The sequence below is a fragment of the Monodon monoceros genome, unplaced genomic scaffold (assembly GCF_005190385.1).
Source record: "Monodon monoceros isolate NGI ecotype Baffin Bay Population unplaced genomic scaffold, NGI_Narwhal_1 Super_Scaffold_8, whole genome shotgun sequence".
NCBI lineage: Eukaryota > Metazoa > Chordata > Mammalia > Artiodactyla > Monodontidae > Monodon > Monodon monoceros.
In genome coordinates, this window is record NW_021703785.1 from 66,711,881 (window position 1) to 66,730,071 (window position 18,191).

Consider the following 18,191-nt stretch of genomic DNA (forward strand, 5'->3'; position numbering starts at 1 on the left):
TCAGTGATGTCCTAAGAATGTTTTTACAATCAATTCTGTCAGGAAAAATAGATTAAGCTTCTAATCACAGTAAAATAAAATTTTTATATAACGACTGTTTGAAAACTTTTTGGTTAAAGATTAATAATTTGAAATTAAAATATCTGCTTAGATGGGTTCAGTGATGGTCATTTAAAAATTTCAACATTTATCATTTCAGTGTTGTGATGTATCACCCTGAAGAATGGTTTCACCAGGCCACTCCAAATTTATGTATAGATTAAATTCACATATGGTTAGAAACCTTTCATACGACTGAGGTTAGGAGACAGGTCCAACACTTCCTCGCAGGCTGGGTCATCCTGCACAATGCACCCTGACTCACGGCACACCTTCTTCTCTGTTATTTTGAGGTGGCTTCTGGGAGGAAGGTCTATTTCACTGTAAGAAAGGCTACTATAGTAATAGCCCAGCTATTTAAAGATTCTGTGGGTCTTAAGTATCTGGAATAGTAACTAGTATAGATGTGAAAGGAACCTTTGGGCAGAAAACAATAAGCACTGAAGAACGGAAACTCACACTTGACATCAAAGACTGGCTCGTTCACCAACCAGAATGAAAGGATTACTTTTATTAACTGATGACCGAGAAGCTGGAAATCAATGACAGCGAAAGAGCCACAGAAGTAGAAGACAAAGGGAATTGTTGCAGTAGAATGTCAGAACTCTCTTTGACAGGTCATGAGATAACAACAACAAGAAACAAAAACCCAGTAACTTTAGAATGAATATCTTCTATGTATGATGCACTTGTGCTGGGCAGTTTACATATATTATTTCTATTTTAAAGGCAATATCGTGTTGTGGTTACGAGCATGGACCTTTGAATCCCACAGACCTGGGTTTTAATACCGCTATGCTACCTCCTAGCTAATGAGAATAATAATAGCAACTCCCAGGGTAGTTGTAAGCATTACATGATTTAAGTTAAGAGATGTAACTCTTATCAGGTTGTTGGATACATAGAAAGGACTCAGGAAATGACAGCTGCTATGACTGTTATAATCGTTATGTTCTTACAACAGTTCTGCAAATTACTATTATCACTGTCTTATAGATGATGAATCTGAGAGGAGAGGAGGTAACTTACCCAAGGTCACTAACCCTTAAGTAACTGAGCTGCAATTTGAACTCAAGTCCATCTGACTTAAAAATCCATGCTCTTTTTACAGTGACTGGTATATGATAGGAAGTGCTCCATGGAAATTACACATGGAAGTTGTTGGAAATCAGGGGGTTTGCATGGATGGTTTCTGAATCACTTCTGGCTCTAACATTTTGCAATTTACATCTTTGAAGGAAGAAAAAAGTAAAGAGCAGGAGCCGAGGCCAAGAGAAACCACGGAGACGGAGAAGCAGCTACCGAGAGTGGTTAAAAGGAGAAGAGAGGGCTTCCCTGGTGGCGCAGTGGTTGAAAGTCCGCCTGCCGATGCAGGGGACACGGGTTCGTGTCCTGGTCTGGGAGGATCCCACGTGCTGCGGAGCGGCTGGGCCCATGAGCCATGGCCACTGATCCTGCGCGTCTGGAGCCTGTGCTCCACAACGGGAGAGGCCACAGCAGTGAGAGGCCCGCGTACCGCAAAAAAAAAAAAAAAAAAAAGGAGAAGAGAGATGAGATCTGTCTCAACCAGTTTTGGGTGAGGCCAAACACTGGAAGGAAGTAATTAACAATTTTAAATTTCTGAGAAAAGAAAAGTTGTTGATAAACTGACATATTAAGCAGATACCCACTTTCCCCAATTTCTTGGTAGGGAAATTATAGGGCTAAAATCGAAAGCCGAAAAATTTCTCTTTTGTAGGTATAATTTTTATATAATCCATAGTACTGACAGTTCTGCCACCATTAAGCTGGAACTGTAGTCCTTCACAGAAGAATAGATGAAATCTGTCTTCTCCCAAAAGAGCCTCTCTTGGGTAAATCACATCGCCTCCCAAGAGCTCACAGTGGTTGGGTTCATTTGGTTTTAACTAAATGTATATGCACAGAAACATAAAAGCTTACTGAGAGGGTGGCCTCTTTTCTGTTGTTGTAGGTGTCCAAATATTCTTGCAGTTCCAAAACACTGAACTTGAGCTTGTCCAAAAGTCCACAAGAAAGGAGCTAAAGACAGGAAAATAATTTGTATTAAAACAACTTCCAGAGAGACACCTAGACAAAGGCATGGCTATGCAGAGAGAAAAGAGAAGTATATTTAGATGTAAAGTGTGGGGCGGGGGGGGTTGGTAGCATCCATCTTAATAAGCTGTGCAGTTTGTAGTTTAGCTCCACTATCCACGGCAATTGCATTGGGTACTGCTCATCCAAATCTGTGAAGATATCCATCTTCCCCGTATCAGTACAGACGGACAAGTCTTAACAAGTATTCCACAGAAGCCCACATTAAGATACAGCATCCATTTTATGCATGGACTCTAGTGTCTTCATCCAGTAATACTCCAAGCAATGTGAAGACAGACCGCCAAATAGGTTTTCAAACTGATTTTGTATTTAATCTGTACTTTAAATCATTAGTATTATATTTATACAGTCACGATTCAGCAGTCAGCCAGGGACTGTTTTAATCACCCTTTAAACCAGCGGTCCCCAACCTTTTAGGCACCAGGGACCGGTTTCATGGAAGACGATTTTTCCGCAGACGGGGTGGGGTGGGTGGGGGAGGGGTGGTCCAGGCGGTAATGCGAGCCCTGGGGAGCGGCAGATGGAGCTTCGTTCGCCCGCCCACCCGCCGCCTACCTCGGCTCTATGGCCTGGTTCCTAACAGGCTGCGGACTGGCACCGGTCCACGGCCTGGGAGTTGGGGACTCCTGCTTTTAAACTCATCATTTGCAGTTCGGCTGGACGAATCCATCCAGAGGGCATTCAGTCTCTTGGAAGTAGGGAAAGTGGTAACATCGTTGCCTCTGGGGACCCATCCGCCTAGCCAACCTGGCGTCGTGGGGACTGGCTGGGTCCGCTCTGGGGGGTTAGCTCACCATATTCTCAGCCTTCAAAGTCAAGAGTCATCGGAGAGAAGCGACAAGGCCGCGAAGGGAGCACAGAGGGGGCCCTCCTCCTGATTCCCTGCAGTGACTGCCTTGGCTTGGGCTGGCCATGCACAGTCATGCCTGTGCAGGGCCAGGCCTCTGGGACTCATAGCACAACAGAGCACCGCTCGCAAACACTGAGAGTGTCCTTCAAACAAACCACAACACACGTGTGCTTCCCTGAAGTTCCACACCATCAGCTGGGCAGGCCATTTGCCGCGGGAGCAGGCCTGAGATACTCACGGTCTCGGCGTCCACGAAAAGCGTGGGGCACTCGGAGCAGGAGGTGAGCATCTGGGAAGAGCTGACGAACTTGGATCCGATGCCCCGGAGGTTGTCTCCAAGGTAACTGGCCGCATCACAGGTTAGGAAGCAGAACCTTTTCTGAATATTCTGAAAGGCAACATAATTACTATTTGTAAACGGCCACGTTTTAACTTTTGTACTAGAAAAAACTATTCTTTAATCTTCATAAAACTATCAAATGAGCACAGGTCCTCCATGTAGTGGCGGGGGGGTGATAGGGGCAGAGTGAATGTCTTAAGTCAAGTGAGTAATCACCCAGTGTGAACAACGTTTCTTCCTAAAATGTCATTTCCCAATGCGTGGGTGCTCATATAATCTTTTAAATAAATGCTGCTTTTGCTTTTTGCTGATTGTCAGCGCCAGTCAGCAGCCTGAGTCTGCCTAGCGTGTTTGTCAGATGAGTGAGAGTTTCTGAGATTATTTCAATGTGGGTGAGAAGAAAAAGGTCACGAGATATAATCTGTTTCCCAAGATCACAGCTCCCTGAGATAGAGCACTAAAATGGGCCATAAAGCCTCTGACGAATGAAGGAGTAAATTCATGGGACCTGTCTCCCTGTGAGAGTGCCTCCGATTAGGAGTCTGTAACTGTCCGATAGCTTTGCACACATCAACTCATCAATTCTCACAACCAGGTGAAGGAACTGAGGTTAAGAGAGGTTAAAGGACTCAAGGTCATGCAACTAGTAAGTGAAAGAGTAAGGATGAGCTTGACTTCTAAGTTCATATCCCTTCCATAAACCTATAATGCTTCCTAAATGTTACTATTCCCCCTACACTGCCTGAAGAAAAACCATAATTGGGAAGAATCTGACTCAACTGGGCCTGTGTCAGTGCCAAAATGAGAACATTTTTAGCCCCAACTTCCAACACACAACATCTTTAACAAAAGGACCAAAATATTTAACCAAAAAATAATTCTGGTTGTAGGCACTGGCTTTCCCCCAAGAGATGTCGTACCTTTTGAGTTGGAGAATCTAACCCATGAGAAATCCTCTCTGCCCTGTTATGGGGAAATTAGCAGGTCCCCAAAACAGCAGCAGGCTCTTGGTTCCTTACAAGTTATACTAGAAAAATGCCTACCATGTTGCATATTATTTATTTTTTATTTAATACCTCTGAGAATCTTGTTATAATACATAACATACGTATGTCTTTATGGTGTTTTTAGTTTTATGTGCAATTAAAAAAAAAAACTCGACAGAATGTTGCTGCTGAAAGGAACAGGAAATGCCACGTGTCACCAGCTAGTGGAGTGGCAGAGCCGGGAGTAGGATCCAGGTCCTGCAAATAGTTTGGTTTCTTTCCATCTTACTTAAGGATGTGGTGAGATCTGGGCTCATTTTTGTATTAAAAAAATGTTTTTGGCCGTTCTGAGCAGCTTGCAGGATCTTAGTTCCCTGACCAGGGATCGAACCTGTGTCCCCTGCAGTGGCAGCGTGGAGTCCTAACCACTGGACCACCAGGGAAGTCCCTGGGTTTGTTTTTTATTGTACTGAGAAGCTAGATCTTTCAGGGAACTTCAGAGCCACATATGACTTCCATATAAAAATATCATATAATTTGGTGACACTGTGTGATCAAATGACAATATTCTAACACAGGAGCAGCAGGAAGGAAATACACTGACTGAGACACTTGGAAAGCCACCCATGCTGGACCTTTAGAAACCATTTCCTTGTTTTTAAAACCAAATTATTTTTGCAATTACCTGCTCTCTACCCCGTCCAAAATCCAACCAAATACAGGGAAACGTGGTGTCCAGACTCACAGGAAAAATGTTAGAAAACAGTAAACAGCCATGGTGAGGACATGACGAAAGATTAACAGACTGCATGTCTGAAATGTGTTTCATTTCCAGCATATTGGATTAATACCGATTTTGCTACCCGTGCTACTCTCAATCACAGAGCATTTGATGGTAGCTGAGAAAGTTCTTAAAGCTAAATGTAATATTAAAAACTGAAATAGGAGGTACACATTTGTATTATTATTATTGTGGATAAGCTCCTTAGAAATTGGTCCAATACGCTGATGAAAAAAATCCAAACCCCAATGTACCTCCCAGGGCCCAGCCCCACGTCCCAGCTCACATGACAGTCTATTGCCGTAATGGCATTAAGTCAGAAACTGTATGTTTAAGATTTACATTGAAAAGGGTTTTTTTTCCCCATTCATTCTTTCTGCATTTACTGAGCAGCTACTGTGTGTGAGCCACTGTGTGCCAGCTGCTGGGGAATCAAAGCAAGACACCATTACCTGCCCTCTCCCGGGAGACAGACACCTAAACAAGTGTGACAAGTATAACAGATACAACTACAATTGGCTCGGGATCCTAAGTGTGTGTGTGTGGGGCAAGTAGAAAGAGGTAAAGGAAGGTGTCATTCACTGAAGTGACAGCCGATCAGGGATTTGCATGTCATTGGGAGCACAGCTGTGGGAAAAGAGGGGATGACAGTTCTCGGCAGAGGGAAAAGTACTGCTCAGGACTATAAAACTGAGCATGAAGGGTCTAGCAACTGTAATAAGAAAAAATTACTACAACAGGCAAACTTAAATATACATTATTAACCATTATTTACAAATTGACTTTAGAACAATATAATAAATTACTTTGCTCCTGAATCCTTAACAATTAAATTTACCTCAAATGGTAGCTTGTGGATAGTTGCTGTTGTTTTAAAATTTCAGTCTGGCTTAATGTTAGGGTGTTTCTGGATTCTTATCTTTCAGCAGCCCATTGTTTTCTGTCTTAAGGCTAACAGTCCCTCCAGCCCCCAGTGCATCTCAGACACCACCTTAGTTTTTGTCCATTCAGTTTTCTAACAGGTCTCACAAAAAGTAAATTGAAAACCTTGAGAGACAGCAGCATGAATAACACTCAGAATACTGAGAAACTAGCTCTGAGTACTACTGGTATATACTTCTCCTAAATGGAAGGGCCTCCAGGCTGAAAAACCAAGTTGACTTTTATGTTAACTAAATTATGGCTTCCTGAATTTGAAATCATTTAAAGCAGATGGTCCCAGTTTTTTCATTTTCCACTTTTTATATAATTCCTCATTTCCCTGCCTTTCCCATGGCTCTTCCTGAAGGAGATCAGAGGGCTCCATCCCTCAGTCCAACTACGTTACCTTGCCTCTCTCGTGATATACTCAGCAGAACTCAACCTCTAGAAAAGTTTCACTGGCTGGCACGTTGAAGGACTTCATGGTGGGGAAAGATAAAAGACAAGGAAAAACACAGTGAATTAAAAAGATAGAGGAGAGGTCTAAGCGGAAAGAAGAGGTGGAGGCTGGGCTTGGCAGAAGGTGCCACCCTGTGGTCCTGAAGACCTGGCTGCCTGCCTGGGACTGATGATGCCAGTGAAAACCAGAGTGGGGGAGCGAGGGGCACAGCACGGCGGCCTGAATCCGAGCGCAGCGTCTCCACAGTGCCAGCCTGAGAAGGCTGAGTAGATGAAGGTTGAGGAGAAGAAAGGACGAAGTCAGAGGAGACTGAAGGAGGTCAGGAGGACAAAGTAGTATAAACCCTGCACTTAACCCCTTCAGCTGGAGGCCGGCTGGCTCCCCGAAGAGACCGCAGCCCCTGCGCGTCTGTGGCCCCCTCCGCAGGCGCCGTACCTTGAACAAGGAGGAGAACACGTGGAACGTGTACACGGCGCAGGAGCCGTCCGAATCGCACAGCAGCTGGTTGACATGACTGCGCCACGCCTCCTCCGCGTCGTCACAGGCCGCGGGCTGAAACGCAGCGAGGATGGCCGAGAAGAAGGGCGAGGGGGGCGGCGAGACTCCCCTCTCCCCTTCTCCAAAGCTGGAACGAAGGCAAACGGCAGCGTCAGGAAGTGGCGTCCTCCTCTCCTTTGCCAGCCTGTGTTAGTTCTCACCCTGAGGCACCCATTCTGCCCACTCCTCCCGCTGGGGTCGCTTTGGGAGCCTGGCTCCCATTCAGAGGTCTCTCCAAGATTCTTTTCTGACTCTAGAAAAGAGAATTTTCACCTGTAGAATTTCTGGGATTCCTCCCACTCGGATTTCCTTTATAGATTCGGTGCCTCTTTTAGCCTTCAGTAACTGCCCCTCACTTTCCTGGACAGCCTTTCCCCGCACACAGGATACATTCATTCCTGTGCTGTGGCCCATTGCAGTCCTTTTCATTTTTCAATACAATAAGTGATAAGTAAATTTCTGAATCTTTTCACTTTTCGTTTGTGAAGGGACAGTATTAGTGGGTGCAGATACATAAATGCCCAGAAGAAAAGGGCAGAGAGAGGAAAGGAAATGAAAAAAGAGAAATGCAGGGGGAGACAGAGAGGAACGAAGAAAGGAGAGAAGAATGAACAAACTGTGAAAAGTCAAAGTTCTTCTCCAGGTATCACCGTAAGCTGTTTCTCTGATGGACGGATATGAGTCACCGTAACAGAAGGCCTCTGTCCAGCCACATCAGAAGCTTTTACTTCATTCTTATTTTCAACGTTCAGAGGAGCGATTTTAGGATTCTGACTTTCTTCTCCTAAAGTAAATCTGTAGCATTATCATTTGTGACTTATTCTAGATGCCACATTAGTGGGGTTTTTAAAAATCTATCCTCATTATATTTTTTCCTATTTGTATTCTCTGACTAGATCTCACTTGTCTCAGAAATGTCAGCCACGAGGCTGAAAGCCACCCACTTAAAAAAAGAGTAGGTATTTGGCTTATAAGGGGCCTCTTGTTCTGGTCTTTTAACTCAAAATGAAAAGAACTCCCTATTTCCAAGCCTTGCCAAGCTTGCTTATTTTCAAAGCTTACAAGACCATGTCCCCAGGCTCCCCTCTGGCTTTTTACGTTACTCCAGGGCTTTATGGGTTCCGCATAAGGCCCTGCTCTGGGGTTGGAGGATTCCCACCCGCCAAGAGCCCTCCAAGTTATATGTCCGCTTGGACTCCTTTGTTAGGAAGTCCCAGCAGCACAAGCCTGACATTTAACTGGAGTGAGAGCGAAGCCAGTACGATGTGCCCTGTACACTCTTCACCTGGCAAGAGTAAACTGGTCCAGCGCTCGACTGCCTTTTTCTTCTGCCTCGGTCATATCCAGGCTAAAGCTATCGCTGCATTCGAAAGTTGCCGGGAGCTCGTTGATGGAGCTGGAAAGATCATCCTCATGCACGGTAGTGTCCTCTGCCTCCTGGGCAGCGCTGACCTGGGAACATAAAAAGAGAAAAGAATCCCCCCAATATGTAAGACTATCCATAGGAAAATCTGCAATCCTGAGAGTAATAGAAATTGGGGGCATTTGTCTTCTAGCTACGGTAGAGTCAATTTCTATAACTGAGCTCAAGAATTCTCTGAAGTACTGTTCTTTATCTTCTTTTCAGTCTTTTCCGGGAGAGTTCCCAAAGAGGCTCTCAGTAGATTACCATATTTGACCCACGCTTATGAAGTATAAAATGCTAAACTTGGAAGAGACCGTAGAGACCCCCTGGTCCAATCTCCATATTTTATAGATGAGGAAACAGCTGCTCCACGTGGGAAAAGGACGTGCCTAATATCAGGTATATAATCAGAGCCAGAGCTGGGACTAGAGACACCATCTCTGATTCAGAACTCTTTTCATTGTACAACCCCAGTCTTCTAAAGCAAGTTATCTGGAGTTAACTCTCCAATATATTATATAATATGTCCAATATTACCTATGGAAACTAGAATTTAGAATTGTCAGTGCCTGGCATAATAAAGGCTCCGGAAGTGTCTGCGGTGCTCACAAGTGATCCAGAGTTATTCACCAAGCCTGCCACGTTGACAGGCCTTTCCATGCTGAAAATCCTCCGAGATCCATATACACATATGCTTTACTCTTGGGAATATCCCTTGAAGATAATAGATATGAGAGGCTGCTCTCACGTTGCTATAAAATGTAGAATGATCTGCGAGATGAAAGGGCTCTAGGGCAGGCAGAGCTGGGATCACCGAGGGGCAGGAAAAAGACGTAGCAAGTCAAATGGAAAAAGAGGCTGGGCTTGAACCTGGGCCAGGGGGAAATCATCTGGAGAACTGATTGTTCTTTGGGAGAGGAAGGAAGGCAACTGGATCACAGAGCAGAAGAGGAGAGGAAGAAATCACACATACGTGGTTCAGTGAGTCATTTTCTTAAAACAAAAACAAAATCAAGGCGAAATAGATGTATATATGAATTAGAGAGTTATCGTGGGCTGACATCTGGCTGCCCATTTAGTATTTTGAGTCTAGGATTAAATAGCGAAATTAGAAATGTTTACAGATATGTTAGGGAAATAGGTTATCTCATGTCTTTGAAGGAATTGCTCATAAATACTGTGTTTCAGAGGCGTATCCATATCTGCTGCTTCTTATTTATTTTATTTTTATTTTTTTATCTTTAAAACATTTACTATTGCCATTAAAAAATATTTAGTTTCTGTCCAGTTAGAATTTCATTAATGGTCCACTTCATATAATTTTTGTTGTTGTTAAAAACTCATTTATCCTTTACCCCAAATTTTGAATGTAAACAGTAACTGTCCAGGTTGATAGCCATGCAGTTAACCAGCTTAATTTTGGCTAGAAGATTCACTGCTTTCTTGTGTCTGATGAGTGGGCAGAGCACTATATTTTATTTTATTATTTATTTATTTTTAAATTAATTTTTATTGGAGTATAGTTGATTTACATCTTCCTGCTTTTTAAAACTAGAGTGGTTCCAACGAGACTGCTGACCGGCCTGGGTTATTAGCGTATATAGACTTAATCTATTAGGGGTGGGCTGAGTTCTTATAAAAATATTTTCTGTTTTCTCTTTCTGACATCACAGATACATCAAACATTGTAGAAGCCCAGCTGATGTGAAAAACAGATATAGCTTTTCAGAAATTAGACTCAGCCTTTCCTTGACAGAATTCCTTGATAGATTTCTGTGTGAGTCCATGAAAATATTACTCCTTAGGCAATGCTTTGTATAAGGAATTATATAACTTAGCATTCAAAATAGAAAAGTTGAGAAAATGACTATTGCAAGACTGAGAAATAATAAATGCTAATAACTTCACATTTATTTTGTGATGTCCTTTCCATGAAGTTTAATCTCAGACAGTTTTCTTTCTGGCCCCTTTTTTGGCTAAAAAAGGACTCTGCTAATTCTAAGAATCCTGAGCATAGTCCTTTTGCAATGGGGAAGTCTTAGAAATAATTATTTTTTAAGCTTCAATATTTTTAGGTGATTGCAGTTTCATTGGTTGCCCTTGGTTTAAAGTAGATTAGAGTTTGCTAGACCGCAGACATATTTTTTAGCACACTGTAAAAGAATACAGAATAGCCAGTATTATATTTTTCTAGTAGAAGCATCAGAAAGAATATACTTTTGTAAATTTTTTTCTATTTCATTTTCTCCTTAAACTTATACCACCATAACCAAACTAAAGATAAAGAAAACTTTATCCTAACAGCAATAGGTTATTTTGGTATTTCTAATATAAGAAAATAAAATTCTGTGCTAATGGGCATTTATGTGGGCACCTATGTGAACACAGTGTGGGAGTTGACAGTTTTATGGACAAGGTCGTTTACGGGAATATTGATAAAATAAACCTTGAATGATATACACATTTTTAGATTTTTTTTTTTTAAAGCTGACCTTTTAAATCAGGAAATTGTGTCCATTTACTTACTTTTCTCCTCAGAGAGCCTGGCTAGGACAGTTCTGTGCATAATACTGTGATTGATATTGAAAATTCTGATAGTCAGCCAAAGGCGAGAACAGAATCAATGTACAGATTGTAAAATTGGTTCCTACCTAGGAAAAAATTTCCCCCCGATACACGCATACACCCACACCTCACTTAGCAGATCGTTTTATAAAAGTCATGACAAAGAACAGCAGTTTCCCAGTCTCAGCAATCTCCGACATATACCAATTTGTTTTGCCATTAATCAAATGGCAAAACACGAGCAGTGTTCGTGCTCTATGGAAAATGCAAAATGTTTCATTTTAAAAGGACCTCAAATCAAATCTCCTTCAACCAACAGCAAGATGACTACTCAGCTCTGTGAGAATAAAGCAACTTCAAAACCTAGGTTTAGGGGCACAAAGTCAACTACTTCAAAAAAGAAAGAAAGAAAATAAAAACTACAGTCAACGATTGCCAAAATCTCTTCACCTTTGAACCCTCAGAAATCTGAAGATTATTCATATCAGGCAGAGAAGCGTCAAAGCTAGCCATTCTGGTGTTAAAGGCATGAGGGTCAGCGGGGGTCATATCGCAGGTGGTCGTGAGTTCCATGGGATGAGTCTCTTCAGAAGGGGAGAGATTCATGATCTGTTGAGAAAGCACAGGAAATAAAACAGAGTGTGGCGTTCCCATTCATCAAAAGCTCTAATTATTCTTTACATAAGAGTACAAACCAGTGTACAAGCTAGTTTTTGGTGGACAGGTAATAACTGTTTAACATACATACTTCACTGTCATTAGAACTTAAGCACACTAGCTGGCAAGGCCCAGCACTGAACAATACAAACACCCCTATTTCCAGATAACCCCATCAAAATGTCTGTGTCATATTTCCTCAAACTTCAGATGTCTGAGGAATTAAAAAAAAAAAAAGATTTCAGCATAATAAAAGTTTTTTGGGGAAAATCTAGGCCTGAACGGATTTGATGGCATTCAGGGCTTATAAAAACCCCAGTGTTTGTTTCCATTTGCAACCTACAGAGAAGAGACCGGTTAGAATCAGACACAACCTCATGTTTCAGAGTTGAGTTGAGCAGCTGTAGCAAGTTTCTTTAGCTGCAACTGGAAACTGCACTACTGCTTGAATCACAAAAAGAAGTCTCCCAACGTCTTGGAAAGAGTAGGTGGAGAGTTCCTACTTACTAGGTCAGCGTGCTCCAGGATCTGGCTGGTGGTGAGATCCTCCTCTTCGGAGGATTCATCGGAATCCTCGTGGTTCATTTTATTTAGGCTGGGAGAACTTCCTGAAAGCTGGCGCTCCTCCAGAAGCTGCATATCGCACTTGTCCAGACTATCCAGAGAACGCCTGCGGACTCCCCAGTTGAAATTGTCCATACTCTCGCCCTGAAATCACACCATGAGCTGCTTTTTTCAGGCCAAAGTCCTCCTGCACTCACGCCTTTACACAGTCGATTAGCCACAGCTTAGTAATAAAATTTTTCATTATGAACTCTCAAGCCCTCATGGCCTTGGGCACCAAACATTTTGCTTACATGATGTGAAAAGTAGTAAGAAGCACACTGTTTTCACCAAAATGCGTATTAAATCATAGGTAGACATGATTATACACTCTACTCTGGCACAGTGGGTAACATCTTGTGTTTTAACAAGCTGGTTTTGGGATACTCTATAAATGATCCCTGTTAACAAAAATCTGTCAGAGCGAGACTGTTAATATTAAAACAACTTCAAAAGAGATGTTCCCTCCCCAAACCCCGCCCCTGTTTAGTACTCTTTTCAGGAGAAAAAGTAGGAGCTCCACTTGTGGCACGTTCCACACCCTCTGGGTATTAAGTAGAAGAGCATTAGGTAAACATTCCAGGCTGTTTCTGCCGCAGCAGTTTTCACAGATAAAATGCAGCGTTAAGGGGTATCAGAGAGCAGCTGGGCACAGTCGGACAATCATGCACTACGCAGAGGCCAGAGCAGCAAGGCTTCAGTTTTGTTTTAGGCTCATCTTTAAATAATTGCCCCAATATAGAAAACAGTTCCTTCCCTAGACCTGAATGGACTGACTCGGTACCAAGGATTATTGCTGAATTGTACATTTGCACTGAGAACTGGGCTAAGTGGCAATGTAAAGTGTTAAATAAAGATTTTAGATACAGCTCAGACTTTCTCTCTACAAACCATCAGATATTAAATAAGCTTATGTGATGCACATAAATTTTTTTTTTGAAAACCAATTTGGGTTTTATTTTTCTCTCTGTTAAGATAGGAATAAAGCTAGAGAAATATTACTAGCTTATTGGTGAGCAAATTTTAACCTAAACAAATAGGTAATCTGAATAAAATCTAGCACAGAATCTTATTTATATTAGTCATTTGAAACACTGATGGTTCACTGACATAAGTAACTTTTTTTTAAATGTGATGTTTTATTTATTTTTATTTTATTTTATTTTTTTGTATTCTGGCCATACCGCATGGCATGTGGGATGGTTCCCCGACCAGGGATTGAACCTGGGCCTCTGCAGTGAAAGCACCGAATCCTAACCGCTATGCCGCCAGGGAACTCCCATAAATAACTTTCTGATGAGAGCTCAGTAAATAGCATAATAATATAATTTCAGTGAGAGATGTAAATTACTATTAAAATTAATGAGCATTAAATTTATTAATTTTCCTCTGATTTTAAGGGTCTATTTTTTCTGGCTCCTAATGAAATGAATCTTACCATTCTCACAGATCTCTCATATAATAGATGCTTAGCTTTTCCAAAGTCTGTTTTGGCTATTCATGGTGGAAGGCAACAGGTAAGAATCCTGAACACATTCTGGATATGATATGGAAATTAGCATTATTCACCCCATTTATGATATTTATGATTGTTCTTAGGACTGTTTGATTATAAGACTCAGAATATGCTTTCCATAGTTTATAGCTGTATTTGTACCTTTTATCTGTAAGTGCTGTGATAAATTACCACCAAATGATTTTTTTTCCTGGTAGAAAAGGCTGACTGTTGTGCTGGTGTTTTAAAATAGCTGTTTCAGTGAAAAAATGAAAAAAATGTGGAAGAGGCAAGAGCTCTAGGAAGAAAAAGAAAACTCAATGTGTGAAGAAACAAAGAGGGTAAAGAAAAATGAGATTACAATACGGAGAAAAAAGAATGTAAAAGTTACCGGGAAAAACGTACAACTGTAAAACATAATTCACAAAACAGATTCTCTTCTACCAAATCAATGGATGGGGTAGATGAACTACCTCAGGCAGCAGTTCTGGATGTCTCCCACACTGAACCTGGGTTGCACTGAGCTTGCACAGAAATACAGACACCTAGGGCCAGAGAATGCTACACTGGGTATAGATTGCCATTGCTGTTAATTTGATTGCAGCTCAGGTGAAGATCTGAATCAATCAGGCATGGGAACTGGGAGTCAGGGAAGTTGTTCTTGCAGGAATAATATCTGGGTGTCTTGCAAGAGGATGCAATACCTCCATTAGAGGCAAAGATGTTGAAACTGTTTCCTTGGTGGTAGCTGAGGGGTTGAGATGGAACAGTAGCCTAGCCTACGTTAAAGTCGGTGGTGATTAAAAGTCAACTGGGCCTTCTCATAGCACAGGAATACCCCTATTGGGAGAGCCACCTTCCAACTTCCCCACACCCAAATGTCAGATTTGCATTTTATGTTACCTACAAGGTCAAAAGCCAAAAGAGTGTTTCACTGATTAAGTGAGATTTTCTATGTGTGAGAAAATTTAGAAGATGGCTAACTATTCCTGATGGACAATTTGCATATGTCAGTTATCAAACTTAAATAACCACTCAGGATTTACACTGAGATGAGAAAGTATTCACGATTGAATGTTCCAGAAATGTTGGAAATCGTATTCTTTGATCCTGGAGTTCCAAAAAAATAAGAATTATTGTTGAAGGAACCTGGATGGTCAAAATATGTTCTCCCAAATGTACCTACTTAGAGTAAGTCTATATGGCATAGATACAGGGTGATTATAGGTCAGTTTGCCCAGGATAATGCCAGCTTATGCCTGTTGTCTGGGTGTAATTATTACCGGGCCCCTTTTACTTGAAAAGGGTCCTCATTTGGATGAAATTTTATATAGTCACCATCCAAAGATAGCTCCTAATTCCTGGAAAATAAAAGGGATTGGCAGTATATGTGGTATACTGTTAGATGCAGCTTCTTGATTTTGCTTTTAATAAAAGAATTTAACAGCAAAACCAATCCAGCTGTGCAACTGCCTAATGGGAAATTATAGGATTTCCATGGATCATATTTAAAAACTCACTCTCTCTCAAGAGATATAATCATGCAACTTCCAGAACTAAACATATAAAGATTTTAAAACTATCTCATATTTATACTTCAGAAAATATTTCCCTTGTACAGCAACCAAGAAAAATACTTCTATCACACACATCTCAGTGTAAATGTGCAAATAGGCATACATACTCTCGAAGGGGGGAAAAAGCAGTTATGCAGTTATAAATCTGCAATGATGCAAAACATCTACTAGTGCATCTGAATTGAAAATAGCATCGTCTTACCTGAAGTTCCTGTGTAGCAGATTGAATGGACAGAAAAACAAATAAGAGGTCTATTTAAAATGATTATATTAGATACTCAAGTGCATTTGTCTTAGTTTTAACACAACAGCAACTAACAGTGCTAACAGTATATACGTCAGTAGATGCAACTTAAAGAAAAAAGACAAAGATACACTAACCCCATAAAGAAAAATTAGTATGAAACACCGGAAATTCCAAACCTCTTAGCGGTGGATGATGTAGTTGGTAACAAATCATAAATACAATTTCTGAAATAGCTTTCCACTTCAGTGACAACTTTGGTCTCCTCAACACTTTTTTTTTTTTGGAATGCCTAAATTTTTATCTGTGAGAAAATCGTGAAACGTCATGGAAAGACTAATGAGGGTCATCAGCTGGGGAAAAGAGGTGGCATCACCTGATCCTGCACACAAAACCAGAAGTGTTTGTGATCATGATCTGTTTCACTGCTGAGGTGCAATTAATAGCAAAGACACAGCACCCTTTAAAGATTCTGAGAAGTTCAAAGGCAAACCCTTAAAGATATTAGTCAATACATTCTGAGACTATTTAATGAAAAGGAATAGACATGACAAAAACCTTGTCTTTTTTTTTTTTTTTTAGTAAATGTGTGTTGATCTAGAAGCCAAATATGCTTACCTTTGGCAGATGAGGAAATACTGAAATTATTCACCAAAGACAGTACAAAGGAACAGATATTTCGAATGCCTACTACCTGAAATTATGCTAAAAGCTTTACATAGGTCATCTTACTTGATCCTTACGTCAACTCTATAGGCAGGTATTATCACTCCCATTCGATAGATGAGGATGCCAAGAGAAACTGCATCCAGGCTTGAGCTGGGTCAGTGGCAGAGCTGAAAGTCAGAGTTGGACCTGCCTGACCCCAGAGCCCTTACATTTTCACTCTACCACTCTGTAAGCTCGCAAGGATCCCTTATTATAACCTTATTGAGAAGTAGCAAAATATCCTCAAATGGTTAATTTTATTTGGATAAAATATATACTTTCACATTCTTGAACTTCTTATAAAATATTAATCATACAAGATAAAATAATGACTATGATTTTTTAGTTCTTGTTGGCTAGGACAATAGCGAGAACACTGGAAGGAAGGCCTAGTAATCATTATTTATTGTCCTTGAAAAATACTAGTATAATATTTATTTTCAAGTGATGGGCATCTATGGTTTTCCTTACTTTATTTTGATAGAAGTTAAATTTGTTAGTTGTTCTGAAATTGTTTCTGATTTCTCTGACACCATTCCTCCTAGGTCCCTTCACATAACACATTTTTCTTTGGCTGACACTGAAAAATGATGCCTCTCTTGTCTCATCAATTTTTCTCTCCATAGTTTAACCCCTGAAGAGGGTGCCCAAGCTTGAATTCTAGCCTAAGAGCAAAGATTAGGTCAGTTGCTCAGACCAGGAAGCTAAACTTTTGACATTCCATATACCTCTGGATCATTTCGAAAGTATTCAAAACAGCTGTATTTTGCATTAGACTTTTTCAACAATCCTCACTGCATTTAGCAATTGATTTCTTTATCACTAATTATGGTTAACAGTCAGAAAACTCTGCAATGCTTTTTACTGGCTTGAGAACAATTCAAGATGAAAGCGTACACATTTTAAAGATGCCGTGCAGTTGGTGCCTTTATACTCTTAAAGGACTGGATCTGCTAAACTTGCTTCCAGGGAAAGAATTGGTAAAGAAAACATTCTTCATTCTGAGAACATGATTCTTCCTTGCTGGCACAGACAGCCAGGGTAGTCAGTGGCCAGCAAGGACAAAAATAGAGCTCAATAGAGCTTGTCCAGCTCCGTGGCCTTGCCTTGACATAAGTGGATTGGTCAGCAATCATATCCTTTTAGGGAAGGTAAGCAGTTACTTGAAGCATTATTTCCCACAAGTTTATTGTTAAATTAGGAGGTGCCTACCTGCCACAGGATATGATAAACTTTGAATTTGAGCCTCCATTTTAACTGTACGGCTAGCAGAAAGCCCTTTCTTTGCCTGGGAAATAGAGTGTGCTTGGTTAAATGTGAGCTGAAGTAGGTGGATCCCACCACATGCCAGGCTGGGTACCAGGCTTTATTACAGATGCCAACCCCACTTCAGGGAACATGGTGTCCATCCCAGGAGGAAAAAGCCTGCCTCTCAGCTGGAACACGCCCCTGAGCTACTGAAATGATGCTCCTCCTTGCAACCCCAGGTTTTCAAAAACATGACTCATAACGGAAAGGGTCTTATTACCATGATTATCATTCAGATAAACAGATCTGCATCTGCCTGTTGATACTTGAATTCAGCTACTCCAGGTGTCAAGAACCAACTGAAAGCAGAGCCAAGAGCTCTTGTATGTTCAATATAGTTTCAAGTTCTGAGGGTTTCATCAAACAGCACAAAGATGCCGGGGCCCCTGGGCTCTGATCGCAGGTTGCAGCAGGCAAGCTTTGACGTCAACCCATGAGAGCAATCGCACGTTGAAAATAATAAAATGCTTAGCCTGTTTTACCCAGGTACCAGAGAACAGGCTCAGACCTTGAATGCTTCTGTGATTTTTTTTTAAA

At 41.2% G+C, this 18,191-nt stretch overlaps 1 protein-coding gene across 7 annotated transcripts in view; it reads right to left on the bottom strand.

Moving 5' to 3' along the window:
- Positions 1 to 18,191, bottom strand: part of FRY (FRY microtubule binding protein) — a 426,693-nt gene that overhangs the window by 20,521 nt on the left and 387,981 nt on the right. For 6 of the 7 annotated variants that reach the window (XM_029209846.1, XM_029209848.1, XM_029209847.1 and 3 more), the window contains 6 exons: positions 12,227 to 12,427; positions 11,513 to 11,671; positions 8,378 to 8,544; positions 6,991 to 7,180; positions 3,306 to 3,455; positions 2,041 to 2,139 (listed from right to left, as the gene is read on the bottom strand). In XM_029209846.1, the coding sequence (XP_029065679.1) occupies positions 2,041 to 2,139; positions 3,306 to 3,455; positions 6,991 to 7,180; positions 8,378 to 8,544; positions 11,513 to 11,671; positions 12,227 to 12,427 (966 nt within the window). Of the gene's footprint in view, positions 1 to 2,040; positions 2,140 to 3,305; positions 3,456 to 6,990; positions 7,181 to 8,377; positions 8,545 to 11,512; positions 11,672 to 12,226; positions 12,428 to 12,840; positions 17,635 to 18,191 lie in introns of those variants that run through there. The other variant, XM_029209850.1, reaches the window with a different exon arrangement.